Source organism: Artemia sp. Qi Xiang Cuo, chromosome 1, assembly GCF_049724085.1.
Source record: "Artemia sp. Qi Xiang Cuo chromosome 1, ASM4972408v1, whole genome shotgun sequence".
In the NCBI taxonomy this organism is placed as follows: domain Eukaryota; kingdom Metazoa; phylum Arthropoda; class Branchiopoda; order Anostraca; family Artemiidae; genus Artemia; species Artemia sp. Qi Xiang Cuo.
The window spans coordinates 30,688,970-30,713,717 of record NC_142794.1 but is presented as its reverse complement, the minus strand read 5'-3'; the positions used below and the strand labels follow the sequence as shown (position 1 = coordinate 30,713,717).

General features: G+C 37.2%; 1 protein-coding gene across 1 annotated transcript in view; it reads right to left on the bottom strand.

Annotated features, from left to right (window-relative positions):
• The window catches only part of LOC148956203 (RUN domain-containing protein 1), a 134,517-nt gene that overhangs the window by 5,914 nt on the left and 103,855 nt on the right, over positions 1-24,748 (bottom strand). The window contains exon 11 of the mRNA XM_089094487.1: positions 18,076-18,173. Coding sequence (XP_088950613.1) covers positions 18,076-18,173 — 98 coding nt within the window. The remainder of the gene's footprint in view (positions 1-18,075; positions 18,174-24,748) is intronic.

Here is a 24,748-nt window from a genome sequence, read left to right as displayed (position 1 = left end):
AGTTTTCAGTGGGGATTTTTCTGGTAGCGTGGGGGGGTATGTGCGAGGATCTTTCCATGTTGGAAGTTTTCATGGGGGAAGGGACATTACTATGGAGAAGGATTTCCCAGCATTATTTATAAAAACGATCAAAAATTAAATTAAAAAAAAAATCCACAGAAAGTAAGGAACAACATTAAAACTTAAGACGAACAGAAATTATTACGTGACTGAAATTATGTGACTGGGTTCGCCCCCTAGTCATTACCTCTTTTACGCTAATTTTTTTTTGTACTTTCATCAGAGCTATTTATTCTAATTAACGGCCTTTGTGATTAAGGGGTCTTTCTCAAAGAATAGGAACAAAATTTGAACTTTAGCGTAAAGAGAGAGGTGTTGACTAGGGGGCGAACCTCCTAATATACGTCCAGACAAAAATATACGAATATAGAAGTTCGTTACGTAAGTTACATCAGATCAAAATTTCGTGAAAGTCATTTAGCCAAAAAAAAAGTAAAATTAATATGCAAATTTTGTTTTAATTATTCATATACGGTTAGCCAAAATCAAACCTGGATTAATTCAAAAACGTTCAGAAATTAAATAAAAAAACAAGTTTTTTTTAACTGAAAGTAAGGAGCGACATTAAAACTTAAAAAGAACAGAAATTATTCCATATATGAAAGGGGCTGTCCTCTCCTCAACACCTCGTTCTTTACGCTATAGTATTTTATTGTTTTAAAAAATGGAGTTGGGAGAAAGAGTCAAACTTTAGCGTAAACAGCGAGGCGTTGAGGAGGGGCAGCCCCATTCATATACTGAATAATTTCTGTTCGTTTTAAGTTATAATGTCGCTCCTTACTTTCAGTTAAAAAAAAACTCGTTTTTTTTATTTAATTTTGTTGTCAAAGAGAGACGAAAAAATGGTTAATTATACTTTGTAAACAAGAAACAGCCTTAATAACCGGTTTAAAATAAAAGTTGCTAACATTTTACAAACCTATAAAGCAGTGGTGCCAACCAACAACTTTTTTATATCAACATTCCACACGTATATAAACTACGATCATTGTTCCATTTTTATTTATTTGTCTCCGTTATTAGTTAAGTTAAAAATAGCACTCTTACTTTAAATGAAAATAAATACGGATGTTAAAACGTAAAAAGAGCAGATATTAGTCGACACACACGGAGGCTACTAACTCCTGTAACCCACATCCCCCATATTTACGCTAAAGTTTATCTTGCATTTTCATGAAAAAGATAAAAATTTTCAACCGAGTATTATTTTTATTGTAACACATTGACATAAGTGCGCCCATCTCGGTGTTATTTAATTTATTACACAAGGCTTTCACTATCATTGAAAATGGTAAATTTCGGGTCAATTTTTTTTTTTTTTTTAAGCAATAAATAAATACAACCCTTGTAATTGTTACATTCTATTTAGCTTTCAGCAAAGCACAAGTTCAACTTTAGCAGATGCAGCGTGGGAATGTGTGTGTGTGTGTGGGGGGGGGGGTCGGCTATATTCTTATGTTGGTAGCCTCTTTTAATTATAAGCTTGACGTCGCTAATAAACTCGTGTAAAAAAAACGTTTATCTATAATCAGGGCACTTCGTATAGAAGGAGTTGTCGTAGAAACTTCGAAGACTCATTTGATTAAAAATTGCAAGTTCTAGTGTCCTTTTAATAGCCAAAAGTGATTGAACGGCAACCACCCCTTCCCCAAGAAGCCTATCATTCCCCAAAACATACACTGTTGCTAAACATGCCGTTGGCTTTCTTTTAATGAGAATGTTATAAAGAGCGCAAAAGCGGAACTCTGGTCTTGTGTCTCTGTTAACCAAACCTCAAGGGGACGAAAAGGTGATCTGTCCTCACATAGGCATATAAATGATATGTTTGAATTTTTGTGAAAGTGCAACAATGAACAAGTAGACCTGCCCACTTCTGTTATCATCTCTCCAATGGAAGTACCGGTAATTCCTGCAGCAGCTTATTCGAAACTTGCCTCTAAATTAACTTTAATGGAAACTACGCTAAAGACTATATGTGATAAGGTGACATCTTATGATCTAAACTTCCATCTCTACCGAATCATAGCCCCCATCATTCACAAAATCCTATGAGAGTTGTGATTTCGAATTTTCCGTCTGATTTGAATGATTCTGCTAAACGCAAGCAAGTAATTGACCAAGTTTGCGGGCACGAAGCTGTGCAGAGCATCAAGCCTTCTGGCGATAACCTGTTAGTTCACATTGACAAAACTGCTCCGAAAGATTTTTGTGACGCAATCCCTGGCGTACTGAAGAACTGGCACGTCAAGTTCAATGAACAAAAACACCACGGAATACTGAAAAGTTACAGGAGAACATTGATCTTGATATGTTTATGGGCTGTGACGGTGTGATCGATGTGAAACGCATAAGAAAATCGATGACAGTAAAAGTAACTTTTACAGATGGAACCACACTCTCAAATGCTCTGCGGCTCGGCATAAAAGTGGGATATGAAGTGTTTCGAGCTCATATGTTTGTGAGACCCCCACGTGATTGCTACAAATGTCAGTCTCCTAATCACACATTATCCAACTGTGACAGGTCTGTGCGCTGTTCTCATTGTCCTGGGCAGCGCGAATTCTCCAGCTCTACCCCTGTCAAGCAGCGAATCCGAAATGCACCAACTGCGGTGACCCCTATGTGTCCTTTAGTGTTCAAATGCCGTATCCTTCGTAAAGTCCTGTCTAAGAAGAATAGCATCCCTAAATGATTGAATCGAGAGACTTAAGTTTACACTCCTTTAATATTAATGGGACTAAAGATAAGAACCACATAATTAACCAGGAAATGTCAGACTACGAAATTTTATTTCTTCAAGAGCATCTTCTCCCAGATGTCGGCGTCAATTCCCTGCGAAGGAGCAGTGCGCATTATGATTTCATTACCAACGCCCGGTGCACCAGAGGAAGATCCTCTGGTGGTCTAGCTTGCATCGTTAAGAAAAATTTGTCAAATCTTTCACCTTCCCTCTTGAAATCTAATGGTAATTTCATTGCAATAAAATCTGTGATTGTGTGCTCATCATTATCTACCTGACATGTGACCAAAAATGCATTCCTTCCCTCACTCGATTTTCCAGCGCGTGCTCCTCTGTGAAGAATCTTGTCACGGACATAGAAAAGCGTGGCTACAAATGGCTTTTTATCGGTGATATCAACTGTGAAGTGCTTAGCCAGTCCACTTGTACTGAGCTAGTCTTAGATTCCCTCCAAAATAATTATCGAATCGTGGAAAGACCTTAATTACAGTTACATTCATAATAGTGGGGTTTTATCTAATTTTGATCATTGCATTTGCTCTACTGCTATATCTTGTTCAACAGTGTGCGTAGATGAAGATGCACGGGACTGTGACCACTTACCCTAAGCCATTCTGTGAATCAGACTAGCCGTAATTTGGTAGGCACAAGTGCAAGGAAGCGGTGTTACAAAAGGGATTTGTCGAATACTAATAATGTTTTATATATTACTACTCTAGCTGGACTTCTCGGTAATGTCTGAGTCCCATTCTATTGCTATGTACTGGTGCTTTCTCATCTCTAGCTCGTTTGGATTTGAATATCTATTATTACCGTATCATTGAATGCTTAGAACATATTGAAGAAGTTGCTGTGCCTCTAATCCGAGTGCGTTCTAATACCCGCAGTTTTATCTGGACGGAAAATCATGAATTAAAAGCCGTCAAGAACCGTGCTAAATTGTGGCTGAGGATGTGGACCACCTGTGGGCGACCAAAGAGAGCACAAGTATTTGATTTAAAACAAAGGGCTGAGCTGCATTTTAAACGGTATTTATGCAGTGGTCGCTATAACGGCTCTGAGTTTCCTAAAGATGTAGCTCAGTGCAGACCTGTAGCTCAGGTCATGAACTTCACATTTGTACGCTTGACTTGGCTAAGGCATTTGATTCTGTTTGCCATGCCCAGCTTTGGCATTCTTTCGCTGCATCAGGTGCTAATTCGTCAATTATTTTATTGCTGCGATTTTGGTATGGTGATTCTTATGTTAGAATGAAGATGCAGTCACGTGTTTTTGGAAATATCTCTGTTAGGTCAGGCGTTCGCCAAGGTGGAGTTTTATCCCCATATTTATTCAAAAGGTGCATTAATCATGTGTTGACTGATATCAAATCTACCTGTTATCTAGACTACACAAGTATCTCCTACGTTGTTTACGCAGATGATATAATGTTGATTAGCAGAACGAGATCAGGCCTGGTCCACTCAGTTGATCTTGTTTCTCGTCTTTTTTCTAATATTGGATTAACCCTGAATGTTGGTAAATGCGAGTACCGGACATTCAATGTAAAATCACCATCTACGGTTTTTGCACTGCCATGTGGATCTTCTTCAATTCGATGTGCTAATGTTATTAAGTGGCTTGGAACCAATATTTGCAGTACGCTGTCTGGGCTCCGTACAAAAGCTCTTGTTGACAAAACAAAAGCTTCAGATAGGCTACGGGAAGATCATCGCTAATCGTGTTCGTTACTAACGTCGAGCACTCGCCCTTCGTTATAGTATATTTTGTGACCATTCTGTTTTATTTATGTCTTGTATGTATCCACTGCTCAGGAAGAAGCAAATAAAATCAATTCGAGTGATGTACTTTCGGTACCTGAAGTACCTACTTTATTTGCCTCGCTCTTACCGTAATCATGCCATTGTTGGTAAATACAGTGCTACGGATATTACTGAGTCATTTGAAAGATTAAATACTGTTTTAGCTGATAATGCTGTATTTTCGCTGGGTTGTTTCCACCCGCTAATCCGATTGCTTTGCCGTTAGAGGTTGTGCATTATATTTGTGTATATTGAAGTTTCTTTATGTTTCTTTTTTCCTAGTAATCCGTTTATGTTTTGTTGTTTTGTAGCGGGTTAAAAATAAATTATTATTGTTATTATTACACGGTCAAAATTTTAAGAGAGCTATGTTGTTCAGCATTTTTGAAAGATCTAGTAATTATATCTTTGGGGATGTCAGCCTCCCCACAGTCCTCAGGGCAAGGGCTGTAAGTTAAGCAATTCGTTCATTGTTTATATACATTATATGTTATTGAGTATGGTGGGCATGTTTGACCTTTAGTGTCCAGTTCAAAAAGACGGAAGGCATTCCGGTGAGCGTTTAAGAGAATATTGAGGGGAGCGTTGGACTAAATCAAAACATGTTATGTGTATACGGATGGTCAAAAGGGCGTAACTAAGGAATGGCTGGGTATGTTAATTTGGAACTTTCGGGAAATGATAAGGGAGATGATCAAAGAGGCAGTAGATACATGCTACCACTAGTTCTAAAATTGCCACCACCACTACTACTATTGCTATCCCTCTACTCCATTTACAATCTTGAGGTGAAATGTTAACTAAATCAAAAGACGCTACGTGCATATACATTGTCAAAAGAGCGTATCTCAAGAATTAATTTGGGTATTAAGTTGGAACTTTCAGAGAATGCTAAATAGGGAAGATCATCTGACAAAAAGACAATATGCGTATACTTCTACTAATACTACTGTCACTGCTACATTTCCTACAATTACTACTACTTCTATTGCAACTACTTGTAAACGAAATACGCTAACAGTACTACTGATACTAGTACTGCCGCTATCAGAGGCAGCACGATAGCGCTACCAAAATAAAGAGCAATGTGGGTACAACGTATTATTATTATTATTTTAGACCAGAGCACTTCGTATAGAAGTATTTGTTGCATAAACTTTGAAAGGGCTCATTCAACTGGAAATTGAAAGTTATAGTGAGCTTATTAATAGTAAGTGATTGAAGGGCACCCCCCCCCCCCACACGTCCTATTTTCCCAAAATACATCCGATAGAAATTTTTAGATAGCCATTTGTTCAAAAACAGTCCAAAGATCACGTAACATGCCCTTTAAGGTTGAAAAAAAAAACAATCTGGGGCCAAGGGTTGTAAATTATGCTTTTTATAGGGAGGGGTGGTTGTGCGAACTTTAGAGGAGGCTCATTTGATCGGAAATTTATAGTTCTAGTTCCTTTTTAAGATTCAAAAGTGATGGAGAGCAACAAGCCCTTCCTTCTCTGACAAGCTTTTTTCCAAAGAGCATCCGGTCGAAATTGTGAGATAGCCATTTTGTTTAAAATAGTCCAAAGAACATACAACAATGCCTTCAGGTTGGAAACAACCCCCCAGAGCCCAGGGGCAAGGGTTGTAAATTATGGCCCAGGGTCATATAGTGTTTTTATGGAACAAGTGGTCCTATAAACTTGGGAGCGGATTATACTCCTTTGACTGGAAGTCGGAAGTTCTAGAGGTATTTTTAAGAGTCAAAAGTAAATGGAGGGCAACCAGCCCCTCCCCAACAAGCCTATCATTCCCCAAAACACATCCAATCAAAATTTTAAGAGGGCTGTTTTGTTCACCCCTATTGGAAGGTCTAGTAATTATGTCTGTTGGGATATCAACCTCCCCACAGTCCTAAGGGCAAGCGCTGTAAGTTAGGCACTTTCTTCATTGTTTACCCATAGTATATGCTATTGATATCTATGTTTGAATTTTATTTTCCAAAAAGACGAAGGGCATTCACGTGAGCCTTTCAGAGAAAGGTGAGGATTGTGTTAAACAAAATCAAAACACATTATGTGTATATGGATTGTCAAAAGGGTGTAACTCAGGAATGACTGGGTACATTCATTTGAAACTTTCAGGAAATGGTAAGGGAGTTGATCAAAAAGACAACATTTGTATGCTACCGCTACTACTAAAACCACCATCACTACTGCTACCACTACTACTATTACTACTACCACACTACTCTATTTACAATATTGAGGGGAAATTTAAACTAAATAAAAAGATGCTATACGCATCCACATTTTCAGCAGAGTGTACCTCAAGAACTAGCTCGGTTATTGAGTTGAAACTTCCTTAGAATCCTTATAGGGGAAGATCAACAAAGGAAAAGAAATTATAGTCGAACTATAACCAATATTAAAATCACTGCTATTTTTACTACTACTACTACTACTTTATCTATCACTTCTATTGCAACTACCTGTATAGGCAATACGTTAATGCTACTGCTGCTACTAGCACATCCACTATTACCATTAATACTACCACTAGTGATACAAATACTACTACTCTGACTACTATTACAACTATGCCTAAGGGTATCAAGGTGAAATTTTCAAGTGATTTCCTTTTTGGAGGGAGAAGGTTAACTTAATCACAAACCACCCTCTATATGTAGGTTATCAAAAGGGCGTAGTAGTAATACAATAGGAACAGTTTGGTGTGTGAAGTTGAAACTAATAGGGCTTGTTGTTGGGGACGTTAAACTAATCAAAAGACAATATTTGTATCTTAATGCTACTGTTTCTACTCATACTAGTAGGAGTTTTAACCCCCCCCTTACCGTATCCAGGGGAAAGGTAGGAGTTTCAACCCAAAGATGCATATAAACGCATTTATGATGCATCTTTTGTAGCCCCTCCCACCGCAAAGAAAAATCCTGGATACGGCCCAGGTAGTAAGCATAAACAATTGAAGCTGAAATTTTCCTTTTTCCTTGATGCCTTTTTTCACTTTTCCTTGATGCATTTTCTTATGCCGTTCCATAGTTCAATAATTGTTTCTGAGGCAAATTCCATTTGATCCCTAAGTGGGAGGTAAGACAAGAGGTAAAACAGTCCTTAGTTGCCAAAATTTTAATAACAGGTTTTATAAAACCGGCTAGTCAGAACAAATTACCATTTGCAGCTGATTCAGGAGCAGTAACTATTAATTTCCTTAGTCTTAATAGTAAAATACTAAAAAGACAACAAATTTGCAGGATTTTTTAAAGAGCCTAAAACTCCTCAAAACTGACATTAGAGCAAAACTGACGGCATTATATGGGGTTTCTAGCTTACAAAAAATTCTGAAAATTTCTATTCAAAATAACATTTTACTAAACTACAAATGGCAATTTTTTCTCGCAAGCCAGTTTTTTCTAAACATGCTTTTAAACTTTTGGGGACTACGGACTGTTTTAAATCTTTTTGGCCCTTTAAGGGCTCAAAATGGAATTGGCCCTAGAATCGATTATTGTATTATCAGAGAGCAAACAAAGAGACATAGTGATATATTCACTTTCATCCTAGCTACATTATGGTGTAGACTTCAAATTTACCAAAATTAGTTCTAGTGGCGAGAGACTAGGAAGCCAAGAAGAAAAATTTTTTTCTTAGGGGGGTGGGTTCTACATTTTTAGTCTATTTTGTCGTAAAAATTTGTCGAAAATTCGTCTTGTTTTTTGAACAAAAAAAGACAACAATTACAAAAGTATGAATTGTAAACATGGGTTATGTAAACAGTAAAATCATCAATTTTATTTGGTCATAATTTTGCATCATGAGCTATCTTGGGGGGGTTGAGGCTAAAGCCACTCTAATATCCGATATTAAATTCCTTTTATTTTCTATTTTCGAACTCCTGCGGTATATCTTAACCACCCCCGCCCCATATTATGAGGCCTAATACTGCGTCTCCATACCTTTATTTAAAAAAAAAAAAAAAAAAAAAAAAAAAAAAAAAAAAACACCCCCGCCCCATATTATGAGGCCTAATACTGCGTCTCCATACCTTTATTTAAAAAATAAAATAAAAAAAAAAACAAAAAAAAAACCGTGGATTGTCAGTTTAATCTAAATATATTGAGAATTGATATTTATTCTTAAAAGTTTTAATAAGTTTTCATTTACTTAGGTAAAACAGTGAAAATATTCAAAATGTATTTTCTGTTCAGCAAAGTAAATTCTGTTCTGGTTTTGAGAAGACATGCGGGTTGTCAGCCCTACTCGTGTTAATTTTTGCTCGTTTTTGGGTTTGACTCCGTTAATTATTGCAATTTTTGTTCTTTTTTGGTTTCATTCATTTATTGATGGTGATTTGTGGTAGTTTTACGCCTGGAAGGTTATTTGACATTATTTCTGCTCATTTTTGGCTTAGTGGGGCTCTTTATTTATTTTTTTGAAAAACTTGTTTTGTGGATTTTTTTTTAATTAATTCTAAAAGACTTCAGACTTTACAATAAGGCTTTGATCCAGATTAAGATATGAAACTTGACAAGAACTAGAATTCAATTTTACGATTGAAAATTTACTCAGTAAGGATTTATAAATTCTCTTATAACTCATGCAGTTTACAAAGTCTGTTCCATCATGAGCCAGAGCTGTAGGGAGATGGTTGAAATCGAATAAATGGTGCATTTTTAGGTAACTATTTTGAAACTTTTCCTGGAACAAGGATTGTTTTGTACCAACTCAAGAGTGAAGAGTCTCCTCACCCTGTCTGCGATAGAGTTGTTTAGAACCTAGCGTTTGAACCATCTTGAACAAAATTTACGTTTGAATAAAAATCACGCAGTTTTTCAGTTCTTCGTTTTTTCTTTTTTTTTCTTGTTGCATAGCGGTTTCCCACTTTTTGTTAGTTTTTCTTACGCTTTAACGGGTTAGTGCAGTTTTTATTCTTTTTATCTTGTTAATAAAGGTATCCAGTCGCAGTAGCGGTTTTAGGCCTCATAATCTGGATGGGGTGGGTGGGTAAGATATGCCAAAGGAGCGTAAAAATATAAAATAAAAGGAATTTGATATTGAATGTTAGAGAAACTGAGGAGGGGGGGGGGCTACATCACCTCTTGTCCATGTCTAGAACCACTACTGTCCAGACGTGAAACGAAAATAGTCAGAAATGTTTTAGTTTGCTTTTTTTGCTGTTTTGATTAACAGTTTAACCCTTTATTTATATTATTTATACATTAAAAGGAAGACGTGTGGTTAAAGAAATAATAAATCTTTAAAGGGGGGATGTAAATCTCTGATTAGATAAAAAAAAAATAACAATAAAACCAATAACAAAGTATGAAGCATATTATAAGCATTGTAACTAAACAAGTGTTATAAGCATACTTAATAAAACTTTTACCAATACAGTACACCCAGAAGGGCTAAGTGGCTCTAGCCTCACCCACCCCCCCCCTCAAGATAGCCCGTGATGCACAATCTATGTTTACAATCCGTACTTTTGTAATTGTTGTCTTTTTTTGTTCGAAAAACAAGACGAATTTTCAAGACAGACTAGAATAAAAAAAATAAAATCCCCTCCCCCTTAAGAACAAATTTTTCCGTCTTAGCTTCCTAGTTCCTTGCCAACTCCATTTTTAGCCCTTAACGGACCAAGAGGGCTTAAAAGAGTCCGTAGTCCCCAAAAGTTTAAAAGTATGTTTCTAAAACAGCTGGCAACTTAGAAAAATCTATGATATTAGCTGATTCCGGAATGGTAATTATTATTTGCCTTAGTCTTAATATTAAAATGTTATTCTGAATATAAATCTGCAGAATTGTTTAAAAGGATCTAGAAACCCTTCAATAATGACGTCATTTTTGTTATGATGTCATTTTTCAGAGATTTCAGGCTCTTTAAAAACCCTGCAAATTTGTTTTATTTTTAACATTCTACTATTGAGACTAAGGAACACAATAATTACCATTCCTTAATCAGCTGCAAACGGCAATCTGTTCTGACTTGCCAATTTTTTTAAACATATTTTTAAACTTTGGGTTAATAAGGACTGTTTTACCTTTTGGGGTCCCATTAAGGGATCAAAGTGGAATTTGTCTCAGAAACAGTTATTGAACTATGGAAGAGCACAAGGATAGGAATCAAGCTGTGTATTCACTTTCATCCTAGCTAAATTATGTTATAAACTGCAAATTTACATTCGTTTCTGATTGCGCCCACTTCTTTTTACTGGGTTAATGCAGCACAAAGGTGATAAGAAAAACGACACGAGGCCTAATAACTGCATTAAATACAAGTGCAAAAACATACCTACTTACACTATATTTACAACTAGTGCACATCAGCCCCAAAATGAAACAATCAGTTACCTTGTACCGGCGCAATGGATGAAGTCAAAACTTCTAGTTCGGAAGTTCTCAGGTTCAATCCCGCACGGCGCAAGGAAGTGAAACTGATCATTAATGAGGTATAATTTTTTTTTTCTTATAGGCCTACTGGATAGATTTTATAATTACGCATTTTGCGCTTTCCTTTTTCACAGACAAGCTCTAGTACAGGTAGCCTTTATTTCGCAGTGAAACGTTGTTACTGGAGTTCTCTGATTCGCAGAATCAGAATGTAACGAAATTCATATCTTTGGAAAAATCACTATAGAGTCTGTTCTTTTTATTCATATATTGTTGCCATAATTTCTTTTTTAGTTTTAACTACTATTAGCGCAAGTCACTCCTCAAAGTTCGTCACCATGAATAATCAAATTCTAGCTCAAGTAGTTTTCGGGAATTTATTTCCTAGAAGTGTGTACTTGGGTTCTCTGATATACTAAATTTGATGGTGTAATTTTCATCAAAAACTATCCTTCTTCTAGTATGTATTTCCCTATTTTATAAATTCAGCAAATTTCGCGCGGCCGATACTCTTTTGAGTGATTTAAAGATTAATGAATCTGATATATTTGGACTAAACTTAAAAACGCCGATTCTTTTGATGTATTCAAATTTCAACGTTGATATAAATTTTTTTTTTGTGTTTTAGCTGCGTGTAAGAATGAATGTCACCAACCTATGAAAATTAAATCTTGAAAACTGGTAGATATTTTTAAGGCTTTTAAAATGCCCAAAACTAACCATAATCTCCCAAATTTTTGTCCTGTGACATTCTATCCAAATTTGGGCCAAGCTTGTCACTCTGTGACACAAACAAAGCTTCACGCAGCGTTTATTGAGGCACAATTTTAGGGGCGCACATCTCGATCGGTTGTGATCGTCTTGCAAGAGAAAGATCGGGTGTGACTGAATCTTCTAAGAACCTGTTGCCATCTAACGCAATAATCCTTCTATAAGAGCGCAGCAGTAGGTCTATTGCCGGATTTAGATGCTTGCTTTTTGTAGAGGTTCTAAACAATTTGATATGGCACCAATGGACTGGTTCCTACAATTACACTTACCATCCTCCCCCTGATGAGCTATCCCAAAAGTATAGACATTCTTCAAGGCAATATGGAAAACCACTAAAACTTGATACATCTGGATTACTTACGAGGGGAAGCACCCCCAATGAGTACTTAAAGAACAGTTTTGTAAGACGCTGCACCTCCACTTCTAATGTTCTCCTGATGAAGGATATTCCTGAGAACCATTCGGTTGGTTTTAGCAGTAGAAAGTTCAACAAACACAATTCTTGAAAAAAAAAATCTAGGTAACGGATTAAAAATTGGCAAATGAGTCCTTGTGTTTTTAGCGGCCTGACTCCATGAAAGATGCCATAAAAAGGAAAGACCTCAGAAGAAAATGAAGGATTTTGGGCTTAAAAAGAGAACCTTTTAGGAAATTTGGGACATAAGGATTTTTCGAAAGCTTTGAACTGATTGGCTATCTCAGAATTTTCGCTCAATAGCTTTGGCCCTGTTCTGATCAAAATTTTCTTTTTATGACATACAATTAAAATAACCAATAGCGGCCCTTTGTTGTGGCTCAATGTGTTTTGTAACTTGAATGGAAGTTATAAGTGAAAGTACGTTAGAAGTGAAAATGGACGTAAGACGTTAGAAGGTGTTCATTCGAATGAGCCTTCTTCCATATCTCACGATAACCTGTTTCATACAATCATATTGGGAAGAGTGAAAGTTTGAAATTAAGAAAAAAAAAACCGCACCGGATTCTATTTCCGGAAAAATGCTACGTTTTACACACTTGTACTTAGGGTGATTGAAGCAACCGTTTTGAAATTCACTGACACGTTGAATTTGATGGTGGGATTGGTTTCGGAATCACTACCCTTTTGGTGCCCCCCCCCCTTTTTTTCAACACTTTTTGCACGCTAATAACCGTCGATGTCGATCTTTAAACTTGTTAAAAATTACATATTTGGTATCGGCTTAAACTAATGTCTTTACCTTTCTTTTATGCATATCCTTGAAATTTTCTGTTGTTCAGTATTGTCAAAGTTCACTCTTTACTTACCGTTTGTAAGCATGAAGGGTTTGAAAGACAAAGCAAAGAACCGCTGCAAAGAATGCCTGAAACACAAGCCGCAAGTATTGCACCACTGCTCAGTTCTACGAAAATAAACAATATCTACAAGGAATTCTTAATTAAAAGTTAATTAGAAAGAAAAAAACACTCTGCCCTTTACTCATTGAGCATCTTCGGAATCAATGCGAAGATCTCAAGATGAGAAATAATCTTTCTAATTAAATTTAAAGCTGAGTATAGGCGCTTCATCGTCAGTAGAAACGGGATCGTAAACGCAATAAATGTCCAGTTTTTGTGTCTCCCTTCCAGGTTTAAATGAAAATAAACGAGGCTCTAAAAATGTATTACTCGGTTTCCTTGGAAGACAATCTCCAATTGACATATGGTAGGGTTTTTAGGTTACGATGTTTAATTTTACAAGTTCATGAAGGAAATTTACATAAAGAGAATACTCATAACTACTTTACATAAACCATCTGAAAAAATACTCCCAGTTATTCCGTGCTATAGTGGGGTAGGGGTGTCCCCCCAAATGTCAAATTTGTAAGATCTTTAATATAATTGCTTTTACCTTCCATATATTTCGCCAAATTTTTTCACATATTCGATGTCGTGTTCTTACGATCAGAAGTAAGTTACGGGAGAACTTACTTTACTTTACTTACTTACTTTCGGCGGGAACCAGACGATGAACTGTCCTGCTTGGCACCAAAGGATCTTGGGATGACTTCCGAAGACCACTTGGACCGATCGACTGCAGCTTCTCCGGTGATCTTCAGCCAGTATTTGTCCCATCTCCGACCGTGTCTCCTGAATCCTCCCCACGGTTTCAGGTCCTCCTTGAATTTTTGCCACAGGTTCTTCTTTTGTCCTCCTGGTTTACGTTTCCAGGAGGGGGCTGGTTCGCAGACAAGGACGTCTCGACATATCGTGCCTTCGGGACGGTGCAATGTGTGGCCGAGGAGCTTCAGGCGACGTCTTTTAATGATAAGCGATAGCTCTTCTGATTGGCCACAGCGGCTCCTTACTTCACTATTGGAAATCCTGTCCCATCTCTTAATGCGGAGGATGTAACGAAGGCAGCGGTGGTCGAACACATCCAAAGTTCTCGCATCTTCAGTCTTGATCGGCCATGTCTCCCAAGCATACAGTAGTACTGCTCGAACAGTTGCACTATAGATTCTGACTTTTATTTTGGTTGAGATCTCCTGTCTGGTCCATAATGCTTTTTTCAGACTAGTAAACGCTCACCAGGCTTTTGCTATGCGGGCAGAGATATCCCTTTCAGCTCCGCCATCTGGTGTTATGATAGAGCCAAGATAATTGAATTCCTCAACGCTTTCTATTGGCTCACCGTCGAGGGTAACTTGGCAAGGAGCAGGTTGGTTGAGAGCCAATACTTTAGTCTTTGCGCCGCAAATGGCCAGTCTGATGCGCTTTGAGACCTCATAGGTATCGTCGATCATGCCTTGTAAGCTGTCGGCGGTAGTTTCCAGCTCAGCAACGTCGTCTGCGAAGTCCAGATCTGTCAGGGGCTGGAGGAAACCAGCTATTTGTCCAAAGACTATTCCGCTGTGGTTTCTCATTGCATTATACATGGTCCAGTCTGTCGCGTAGTTGAAAAATATAGGCGAAAGCGGACATCCCTGCTTTACCCAAACTCCACTGGAAACTTAGGGGTGTCATGGCCGGAAACACGGACGCAAGTCTCAGTGTCCTTATACGCACTTCGGATTATCTCAATGATCTCCTGTGGCGCCCCGTCTTCAGCCATAATTCTCCATAGCTCCTCTCTGATGAGAGAGTCGAAGGCAGCTGCAAAGTCAATAAAGGCGATGAGAAGGGGTAGATGAAACCTGCTGTACTGCTGAAGGATGAGGCGAATCGTCAATATCTGTTCTGGAAAGCCTCTGCCTGGTCTGAAGCCTGCTTGTTCAGGACGGGTTAACTTGTCACGTGCGTCTTTGAATCGATTCAAGAGAATGACGCAGAAGATATTCATGGCATGGTCGATCAGGGAGATGCCTCTATAGTTTCCGCAAATGGCCTTATCTCCTTTTTTGTATAGCGGAACGAGGACTGATACTTTCCAGTCTTTTGGGAAGGTCTTTGTTGTCCACACCTGGACAAACAGGTCGGTTAGGCGGCATAGTAGAGTTGGTGAGGACTTGAACATTTCAGAAGGGATCCCATCCTTTCCTGGAGTTTTATTGTTTTTCATGCACTTCAGCGCTTTTTCTACATCCGCAATACTTGGCGGATCGAGGTTTACTGCATAGGGCTCTCTAGCAGCACTCGAGAAGGCAGGTAGATCACACGGGGGTTTGACAGGGTTCAGTAGCTCAGAAAAATGCTCTTGCCAGCGTTCCATGCATCCTTCTTCTGTTTGGATGAGTTCTCCGGACTTTTCTTTCAGTGTGTCAACCGCTACACGAGCTTTTCCAGTCGCTTCTTTCAGTAGTTTGTACATTTTACTGCTGTTATGACTCCTGAACGCGTGTTACAACTCAATCGCCAGATCTGACCAGTACAGTTCTCTGTCCTGTTTAAGTGGCGGTTTAACTGCTTTGCGGGCTACTTTTAAGGGTTCTTTTGCACCTCCCACGAGGGGTCGCTTCTTCTCAACTAGTTCTATGGTGTGGTCAGAGATCCAGGCTCGCTGTTTTCATTTTGTTTGGCCAAGCACCTCCTCAGCCACATCCTGTGTCGCAATTTTTATTATGCACCCATTCTTCATCGACGAGTGAGAGACGATTCAAGGTATCGAACCGGTTGCTTAGCTTTAACTCAAAGTCGGCTTTGATTTCCGGGCATCTTAGTTTCGAAACATCGAAGCGCTTTCCTGCCTTCTGTCGCTTCTGCCTGCTAAGGCGGTGACGGACTTTGAAAGTGAGGAGAAAGTGGTCGGATCCATTTAAAGATCCTGTGTCTGCTCCTCTGTATACCCGGGCCTCTGTGCAGGAGCTCCTCCATCTTCTGCTGACTAAGATGTGGTCGATCTGGGCTGTTGTTACGCCGTCGTTCGAACGCCATGTAACGAGGTGGAGTCTCTTGTGCTCAAAGAGAGTGTTTGTGACGCATAGGTTGTTTTATCTGGCTAGCTGTAAGAGCCTTTCTCCATTGATGCATATGTCACCAACGGTGTGGCGGCCAATAACTGCTGCTGTGTCGGGGTCTACTCTGCCAAGCCGGGCGTTCCAGTCTCCAGCTACAAAGAGCATGTCACGCCTTGGTGTCTTGTCTATGATTCTTTGTAGGTCATAATAAAAGGCATCTTTGACAACGTCACTACTGTCCCTTTTCGGAGCGTACACGGCGATTATGGTTATGTGGCTAACGTAGCCTCTCAGTCTGATCATGGCCATCCTTGGTGACACTGGCTCCCAAGAGGTGACGCATGATGCAGTAGAACCGTCTATTAAGAAGCCAACTCCTGGCTTGCCGGAGCCATCATTGGGACCCGAGTTATAGAACTGGAATGAGTCAGATTCGGAAACGGTCAACTTTTTGGACAGAACATCATTAAGTCTTGTTTCTGACAGACAACAAACGTTGATTTTATACTTCTGCAGCTCCCTTGCAAGGAGCAGTTGCGTGGATGCCAGCTTGCAGCTGCGAACATTCCACGTGCCAATATTCAGGTGTTTTCTTGATCGGGCGGCTTGCATACTTGTCGGGCCAGGCACCACCCTGACCTGGTCCGCGTCGGCTACCGCGAACGCCGTAATAGTAGTATCTCTCTGCATTTGATCTTCAATATCCATTACTGTTTCATGGGAATTGACTTGACCAAAGGCTCCCCAGACCCTTGGCGCCCCGTTGCGTTAGCCATTCTATTTGTCGGACTAGGCTACTAATAGAATGTTACACTACTCCACCGCTGTGAGGTGCAACTTAAGGCTCTCCTCCCGGCTCAAACTTTTTTATTCTACATACGACAACACGCAAAATATTTAGAAATGCATTTCCACCCGTAAAAAAAGGGAGAAGAAAAAAGAAAAGGTCATTTAAAATTTTTTGCTTTAAAATAGTAGCTAATTGATTAATTACATCTTTTATTTGTTTTGTTGTTATTTGTGTTGTAGTATGCCCCGGAGAGTAACCTGTTGTATTTGATTGCCTTAATTCATTTTTAGTTGGTAAAAAGGGAAATATTTTTTTTTTTTTTTTTGAAAAAGGGAGTCTATAGTTAGGATAATGAAAATGTTATATCGGACTAACTTAAGTTTTTAAATTTCAGAGATATAAAGGAGGAGAAAATAGAGGAAGAGAAGTTTTTTGGTGGTTGTAGTTTGGTTGAAGTTTGTAGTTTTGTTGAATGTATTTTCTAATAGGACAAAAATGAAGATGAGGGGTAAAATAAAAAAAGGGAAAAAATGAAAAACAGGAAAGGGGAAAAAGAATATGAAAATACAGGATAAAAATACAAAAAATGATAATGAAGGCTAATAATCCTTGTTAAAATTTTGATCATGTTAAATCTTTATAGTAGCAGTATGTGTTTTCATCAATATTGATTGGATAAAAAATTTTAAAAATAAATGTCGTTTTTAAATTAGTGTAGATGACACTAAAGTTTTGAAATTATGTGAAAAAGATTATTATGTCACCGAGAGGAGAACAGGTGTGATTAAAAAAAAATATTAAGAAAAAAAAAATTATTTCCATCTTAAAGAAAAAGGATTAATGTTATTAAAATATAGAATAAGCTTAAATTTTCTATTCATTGTGGCGCGAGCAACTGTGAATCCCGTAAAAAACACCTTAAATCAATAAACTACAAGTTCTCCCCAGCTTCCACATTTTTTGTTTCCTTTGGAGGAAAAAATCCTTTATTTATTAACAACCCTATAACAGCACAAACTACGCTCAAAAATTAAGCAGAGAAACGATTTATGGGCAATGCTTAAATTTTAGATTTTTCTTTTTAATACCCTTTGCAAACGTAACACTACCTATAGATGTTATAGTAAATAAAAATGGAACAGTACAATTTTCTGCTGCATCAAAAAAAACTTACTTGAGACCAGCGCAGACAAAAGCCTTAAAATGAGCGTCCTGACTCCGTTTGTAAGGCGCATGCGTTGAAACAATTGAAGATATTCTGGTTAAGAGTGACTAAAAAATAAAGTGACAAGATTCACAAAATTGATAACCTACAAATTCGATAAAGAAAAAAGTCAAAATAATTATGAAATCAGACATAAGCCTTAAATTGAGCATCATGACTTCACTTGTAAGGCACATGCGTTTAAACAATTGAAGATATTCTGGTTAAGTGGCTAAAAAATAAAGTGAGAAGCTTCATTAAATTAATAGCCTACATATCCGATAAAAAGTCAAAAATAATAATGAAATCTAGCAAGATGTCAAAAATCAGTCGATAAAATGCATTTCCCAAATGAACTTTCTACTCGAGGGGAGATGTTTCATTCGAAAATGAATTACTTCCTGGCTATGTCATGTAGATAAATAGACTCGAGTCTTGAAATAGGCTAGACAGATACTTAACTTATTCTTTCTTCTTAAGTAGACATCTACTAGACCCCTGTGTGTGAAAATAGGTGGAAAGCAATTAATGATATTCTTTCTAAAATCAATTTTAGGAAATTGAACTCCTTCAAAAGAAAAGTAGAAATTTATTAATAAAAGACGAAGTAAGATTAGATGCAAGAGAAAATCAACTGAATATACACACGGTTGCACAAACTCCCTATTAAAATTAGTATACTTATTACTAGTATTATTTAGTATATTATAATTAGTAAATTAGTATACACGCTCCCTATTAAAATTAATATAAAATTAGTCAAATGGCGTTTTGGATCGGTGACAACGACTACTTAGAAAAAAAGCAAAAAAAAACTAACAAAATTAAACGTCTTTTTGGCATGTAATTTAGTACTAAAATGCAAACTATAATAAACCTTTATTTATTTTCAAACCTCAAATGCATTAACCGTCCTCATAGATAATACGGATTTCTGATTAACGTAATTAAAGCAATAGTTGTGCTTTAACTTACGTTTATTGTATATACTCATTGCTAAAAATATATAGTGCTACACCCATAAAATATTTGGAAATTTATTACAAATTTACTAGAGAAATCTTTTATTTTCACATAGGTTCTTTTTTCTACTTTTTATATACATTGAGGAGTCCTATTATCAGAATTAAAAGCCAGTTTTTTATGCATTTCAACTCAACTAGTTCAATAACCCTTGTTTTCTTTTTCTTTTCCGAAGAGCTACGTCATAACATTTAAAACTGCTTCATTAGTGAAAACTAATTATGTGCCTTTAAACAAGTCCGTTTCTACGGGAGGGGGGGATTATCAGCTTTAGACCCTCAATCCCCTCCCAAACTACAGAAAAAACAATAGCATAAAAATATGCACTTTTCAGTGGGTATTTGTGACCTTAGATTCCTCCCCCCTCTCTAGATTTTGAAAATTACTTGTTTGGGTATTTTCATTGAAAATAGACTTTTAGCATTTTCGTTAAAAATATGGGGGAAGACCACAAGAATGTCCCCCTCCTGTTTTTGAATAATACAATTCGCCATATCCCCCTCTCCCTAAATCTCATGAATTGATACCACTGTGTCGGTCTGCTGTGACAAGCCTAAAAATTGGATGGTATAATCTAGTAGTGCATGGATATATTCAGATGTAAATCTGATATAAATCCGAAATTGTCAGTTTTAGTCAAAATGCAGTTCTACATGAGATATCTGAACGATTCAACAAAGGGTTTAAACAAAAACTGCTAACAAACGTTAAAAATTATCTGACTCAACTAATTTATACAACAATTGTAGATATATTTGTTTTTATTACACAGAAAAAACTTCAAAGTACTCGAGTGAAAACCCAAAGTATCCAGTTTCTTCAACTGCTCTAGTCAGTCCCACGTTGAGTTCAAATTTATTTAGCATGCGAAGCATCGGGCAGGAAATTCAGTTTCCTTAAAAGCTTGATCCAACGGGAAGGATGTATATCGGGCTCAGAATAATGCCAAGGGACTAATAGTCACGATCAGCAAGGTAAAAAAATTGATCGAATAACTTTGCTTACTTTTTCTATGGGGTGGTTTCCCCTGGGCATCGGAGCAGGAAGGTAATGGCCAGTTTTTTTCTCGAAAATAGAAAATAAGATTATGTCTGACAATAAGAGCAGTCACCACTCTGCGTATTATTTTTCAAATATAAATATTATGGTTGTTGGCGTCCAGGATTGGACTTAGTATTTTGATTATGTGAGATTTATGTTTTTATCTGTAAATAAACCCATTGAACTTGAACTAGAAATTTAAGACTCCCGCTATCAACTACTACTTCAATTAAAGACAGATACAAGTTCAGAATGGAACTTTTACGCGGTGGGGGAGTTGGTGGTTTGAATGGAATACATTTCGAGGCTTAAACATTTCCAGATTTTATCAGGTTTTGTGTTTACGATGTTTTACATTGGACGGGACTACAAGGTCGAGGTTGGCAGACACAAATAGTTTCCTAAAAAATGATCAAAGTGTTTTATATCGTTTGAAATACTAAATTTGTCTGAAACCAAAATGTTTTTTTTCTTGCTATCAGGAACAATGAAAACTTGTTGAAACCAGAAATGAAAGCATGGGGCGCTAACAACATTTCATAACTATTCATAGACAACTTTTACCTTACAAACCCCTACCCCACGATTTCATTTGAAGCCTTAACAGATTTTAACTGTTACTGGTGACGGCAACAAGAACATTATTCTCAAGTTTTTAGTACATTTGGGCATACGGCGTTTTCAAAAAATAATATTTCTATTTTACTCTTTTTAGTCTCCGGTGAATCTTACAGTTTTTTCTTACTTGTAATCGCCCTTGTCATATGTTCTTTTTTATTATTGCAATAAAAAACTAAGTTTAGCTTTAATAGTGCGAATAGTGAGGAACTTATACTTTTAAGCTACATATATACTTACTCAATCTTCAGGCAAAAAAGTATTTGCACAGTCAATCAAAATATTCAAATATAAATTAATTAATATTATTTATCCTTAGTAAATTTTGCAATCAATATTTGGGTCACTCCACTTAAAACAGCTCCTACTTACTAACGAAGTGAAAACAAGTGCGTGTGTAGCTTTAAAAGGCGTTTTAAAAACTGGTCATCTACAAATACTTTCTTTTACCTAGACAAAGGGCCGGATTTAAAGCGTTGACGCTCATAGACCCAACCGTTTTGTCGCTCCGATTTTGCGAGATTTTCGGGGAAATCCCCAAAAATTCAAGGGCAGTGGAAGCACTGAACAGAACGCAACTGATGGGCTAAAAGTAACGAAAGAGAGAGGTAATACATAACTCTCAGCTGCTATTCGTGGGAGACACCTGACAGTTTATAAGTGCCCACGGAATTCCTGTGTTGCTTTAAAATCACTTTTCTGTGAATGGGCTGCGCGACGGCGGAGTGCATTTGGCACTTTGACGATAAATCAAGTCAGTCCAGTTTTTGTTAAGAAAAAAAAAAATCAGTCAGTTATAATTTATTACGCCCCCTGTCATTGTGCACCGGAGGCCCGGGCCGAGTGGGCCTATTCGTATATCCAGACCTGCCTAAACAAACCAGTATAACAAAAGCATTGAATAAAAACGGTGATATTTGCATCATCCATTCCACTTAAGTGCTATATGAGTATCCCGAATGTGCCATTTCCAACTGACTCTTCTGCAGCAATACTAAATGCAACATTTGCAAGTGATTGCTCGTTTAAGCTGCTTGTCGACAATATTTTAAGCAAAAGCAGAAACTCATTCGCCAATGTAACAAGTATATATGGGCTGGGTTTCCCAGATCATCAGTTCCCCCTTGCATATAAAACCTGAATAAGGCATGTGAAGTATAGGGCAGGAAATTCAGTTTCCTTAAAAGCTTGATCCAACGGGAAGGATGTATATCGGGCTCAGAATAATGCCGTCCCGTTTGTGGCATGTGAAGTATAGGGCAGGCTATTCAGTTTCCTTAAAAGCTTGATCCAACGAGAAGGATGTATATCTGGCTCGAGTATTGTCGTCCCGTTTGTGGTCCAAGAACGTTGCTTTTCACCGGATATACAGGATATTCAAAAATGTGCCACTAAAATAATACTGAGACCCCGCTATATCAACTAAAAAAAAGTGCCCTTTAGTTTTTTAACTTACCAACTTACAAGACATAATCTAATAATGAAATTCAGAAAAGTGATGCTACCAAAGCAGAGACACCGATTTATTCTTCCTCCCTCCACACCAATCAGCAAATTTACCAGGCATCAGGACCAACGTCAAGAGTCTTGCGAACAGATTTGGAGACTCCATCATACCTTATTTAGTTAGAGTATTTAACAAGTAACATTTTTTTCTGCTTTGTTTGAAATTGTAAAAGTAGCATAGTTTAACGTCCATTTTGAGTACTAATAATCTATTATTCCTTGTATAAATACGGAATAATAGTGAAACATTCAAAATCACAGTGAAACCTGTAAATGAAAAATATAACAAAAAGATGAAAAAAGAATATACATATAATAGTATAAAGTAAAATAGGTTTACACGAACATAAAAACAAGAAAGATAGTCGGCTGGACTATGTTCTTGCTTAAAAAAAGAAATAAAAAAGCAGCCAACAGTAATATTTCAATATGTCAAACAACCGTTTTAAGATGTTCTGAAACCGCTTTCGGAATACGTCTAAACTCAATACGAAACATTATATTTGTGAATTTCTTATAGCAAAGTTGTTACAATTGGCTAAATATTTTTAAGCGACAGTGTTGCCAACACATTTTACTATATTGGGGAAAAAACTACATTGAGATACAGGTATTTGTACATCTAATTACACCAACATCTGAATTATGCTTTTCCATAACATTTTCTTAAGACCGGTGTTTTCAAGAAAAATTTTTCGTTTATTTCAACATTATGTTTCTTTATTAGGGAATTTCTTTTTCCCATTCTTATGAGAAGAACAAAAGACAAAGAATAAAAAACAGTTAGCTATTTCTTTTCTACATTGTGACCTGGCACGTTTGCATGGTTTTGTTTCGAGAAGGGGCATTTAAGTAGAGATGCCCCTATTGACACGATTGCCCAAACCCTGCTACCACCTACAACTTTTTTTTACATAATTTATTCAAGGATTATCGATCGAGTCTAATGGGGGTCAAGGTCAATCGATCTGTTGTTGTTTGGCCACGTGTAATGACATGAGGGGTGATTTACATAATCGCTAGGGGAATGTATTGATTCACGAAGGGGAATTAAAAAACAAACATGGCTTCTTTGTTGTTTGGCTAGCCTAACCTGAGAAATTGATTTACATAATCGGCGGGGGAATGTATTGATTCACGAAGGGGGAATTAAAAAAAAAACATGGATTCTTTGATCTTTAGGCGAACCTAACCTGAGAAATTGATTTACATAATCGGCGGGAGAATTATTGATTCACGAAAGGGGAATTAAGAAACATTATGGTTTCTTTGATCTTTAGGCTAACCTAACCTGAGAAATTGATTTACATAATCTGCGGGGGAATTATTGGTTCACGAATGGGGAATTAAAAAACAAACAGGGCTTCTTTGTTGTTTGGCTAGCCTAACCTGAGAAATTGATTTACATAATCGGCGGGGGAATGTATTGATTCACAAAGGGGAATTAAAAAACAAAGATGGCTTATTTGTTCTTTAGGCAAACCTAACCTGAGAAATTGATTTACATAATCGGCGGCAGAATGTATTGATTCACGAAAGGAGAAATAAGAAACATTATGGTTTCTTTGATCTTTAGGCTAACCTAACCTGAGAACTTGATTTACATAATCTGCGGGGGAATTATTGGTTCACGAAAGGGGAATTAAGAAACAAACATGGCTTCTTTGTTGTTTGGCTAGCCTAACCTGAGAAATTGATTTACATAATCGGCGGGGGAATGTATTGATTCACGAAGGGGAATTAAAAAACAAACATGGCTTCTTTGTTGTTTGGCTAGCCTAACCTGAGAAATTGATTTACATAATCGCTAGGGGAATGTATTGATTCACGAAGGGGAATTAAAAAACAAACATGGCTTCTTTGTTGTTTGGCTAGCCTAACCTGAGAAATTGATTTACATAATCGGTGGGGAGAATGTATTGATTCACAAAGGGGGAATTAAGAAACAAACATGGCTTCTTTGATCATTAGGCGAACCTAACCTGAGAAATTGATTTACATAATCGACGGGGGAATGTATTGATTCACGAAAGGGGAATTAAGAAACATTATGGTTTCTTTGATCTTTAGGCTAACCTAACCTGAGAAATTGATTTACATAATCTGCGGGGGAATTATTGGTTCACGAAAGGGGAATTAAGAAACAAACATTATGGCTTCTTTAATCTTAGGTCTGAGGGATAAACGTTCTTTAGGTCAGAGAGAAAAATTAATATTCTATTTTTAAACATGGCTTCATTGATCTTTAGTGTCAGGAATTAGAAATGACATCACTTGTTATCTGGGAATTATGCGGGAGTCTAAAGAGATAGAAATTCTATTTTTAAATACGGCTTCACTGAGCTTTAAGTCGGGATAAATTGATATTCTAATGAAACCTTAATAGTGTAGCTAGGAACATTTATGAGATGAAGAGATTAACGTAAGAAAGGGTTTCCTAAAAATTTGAAATGTG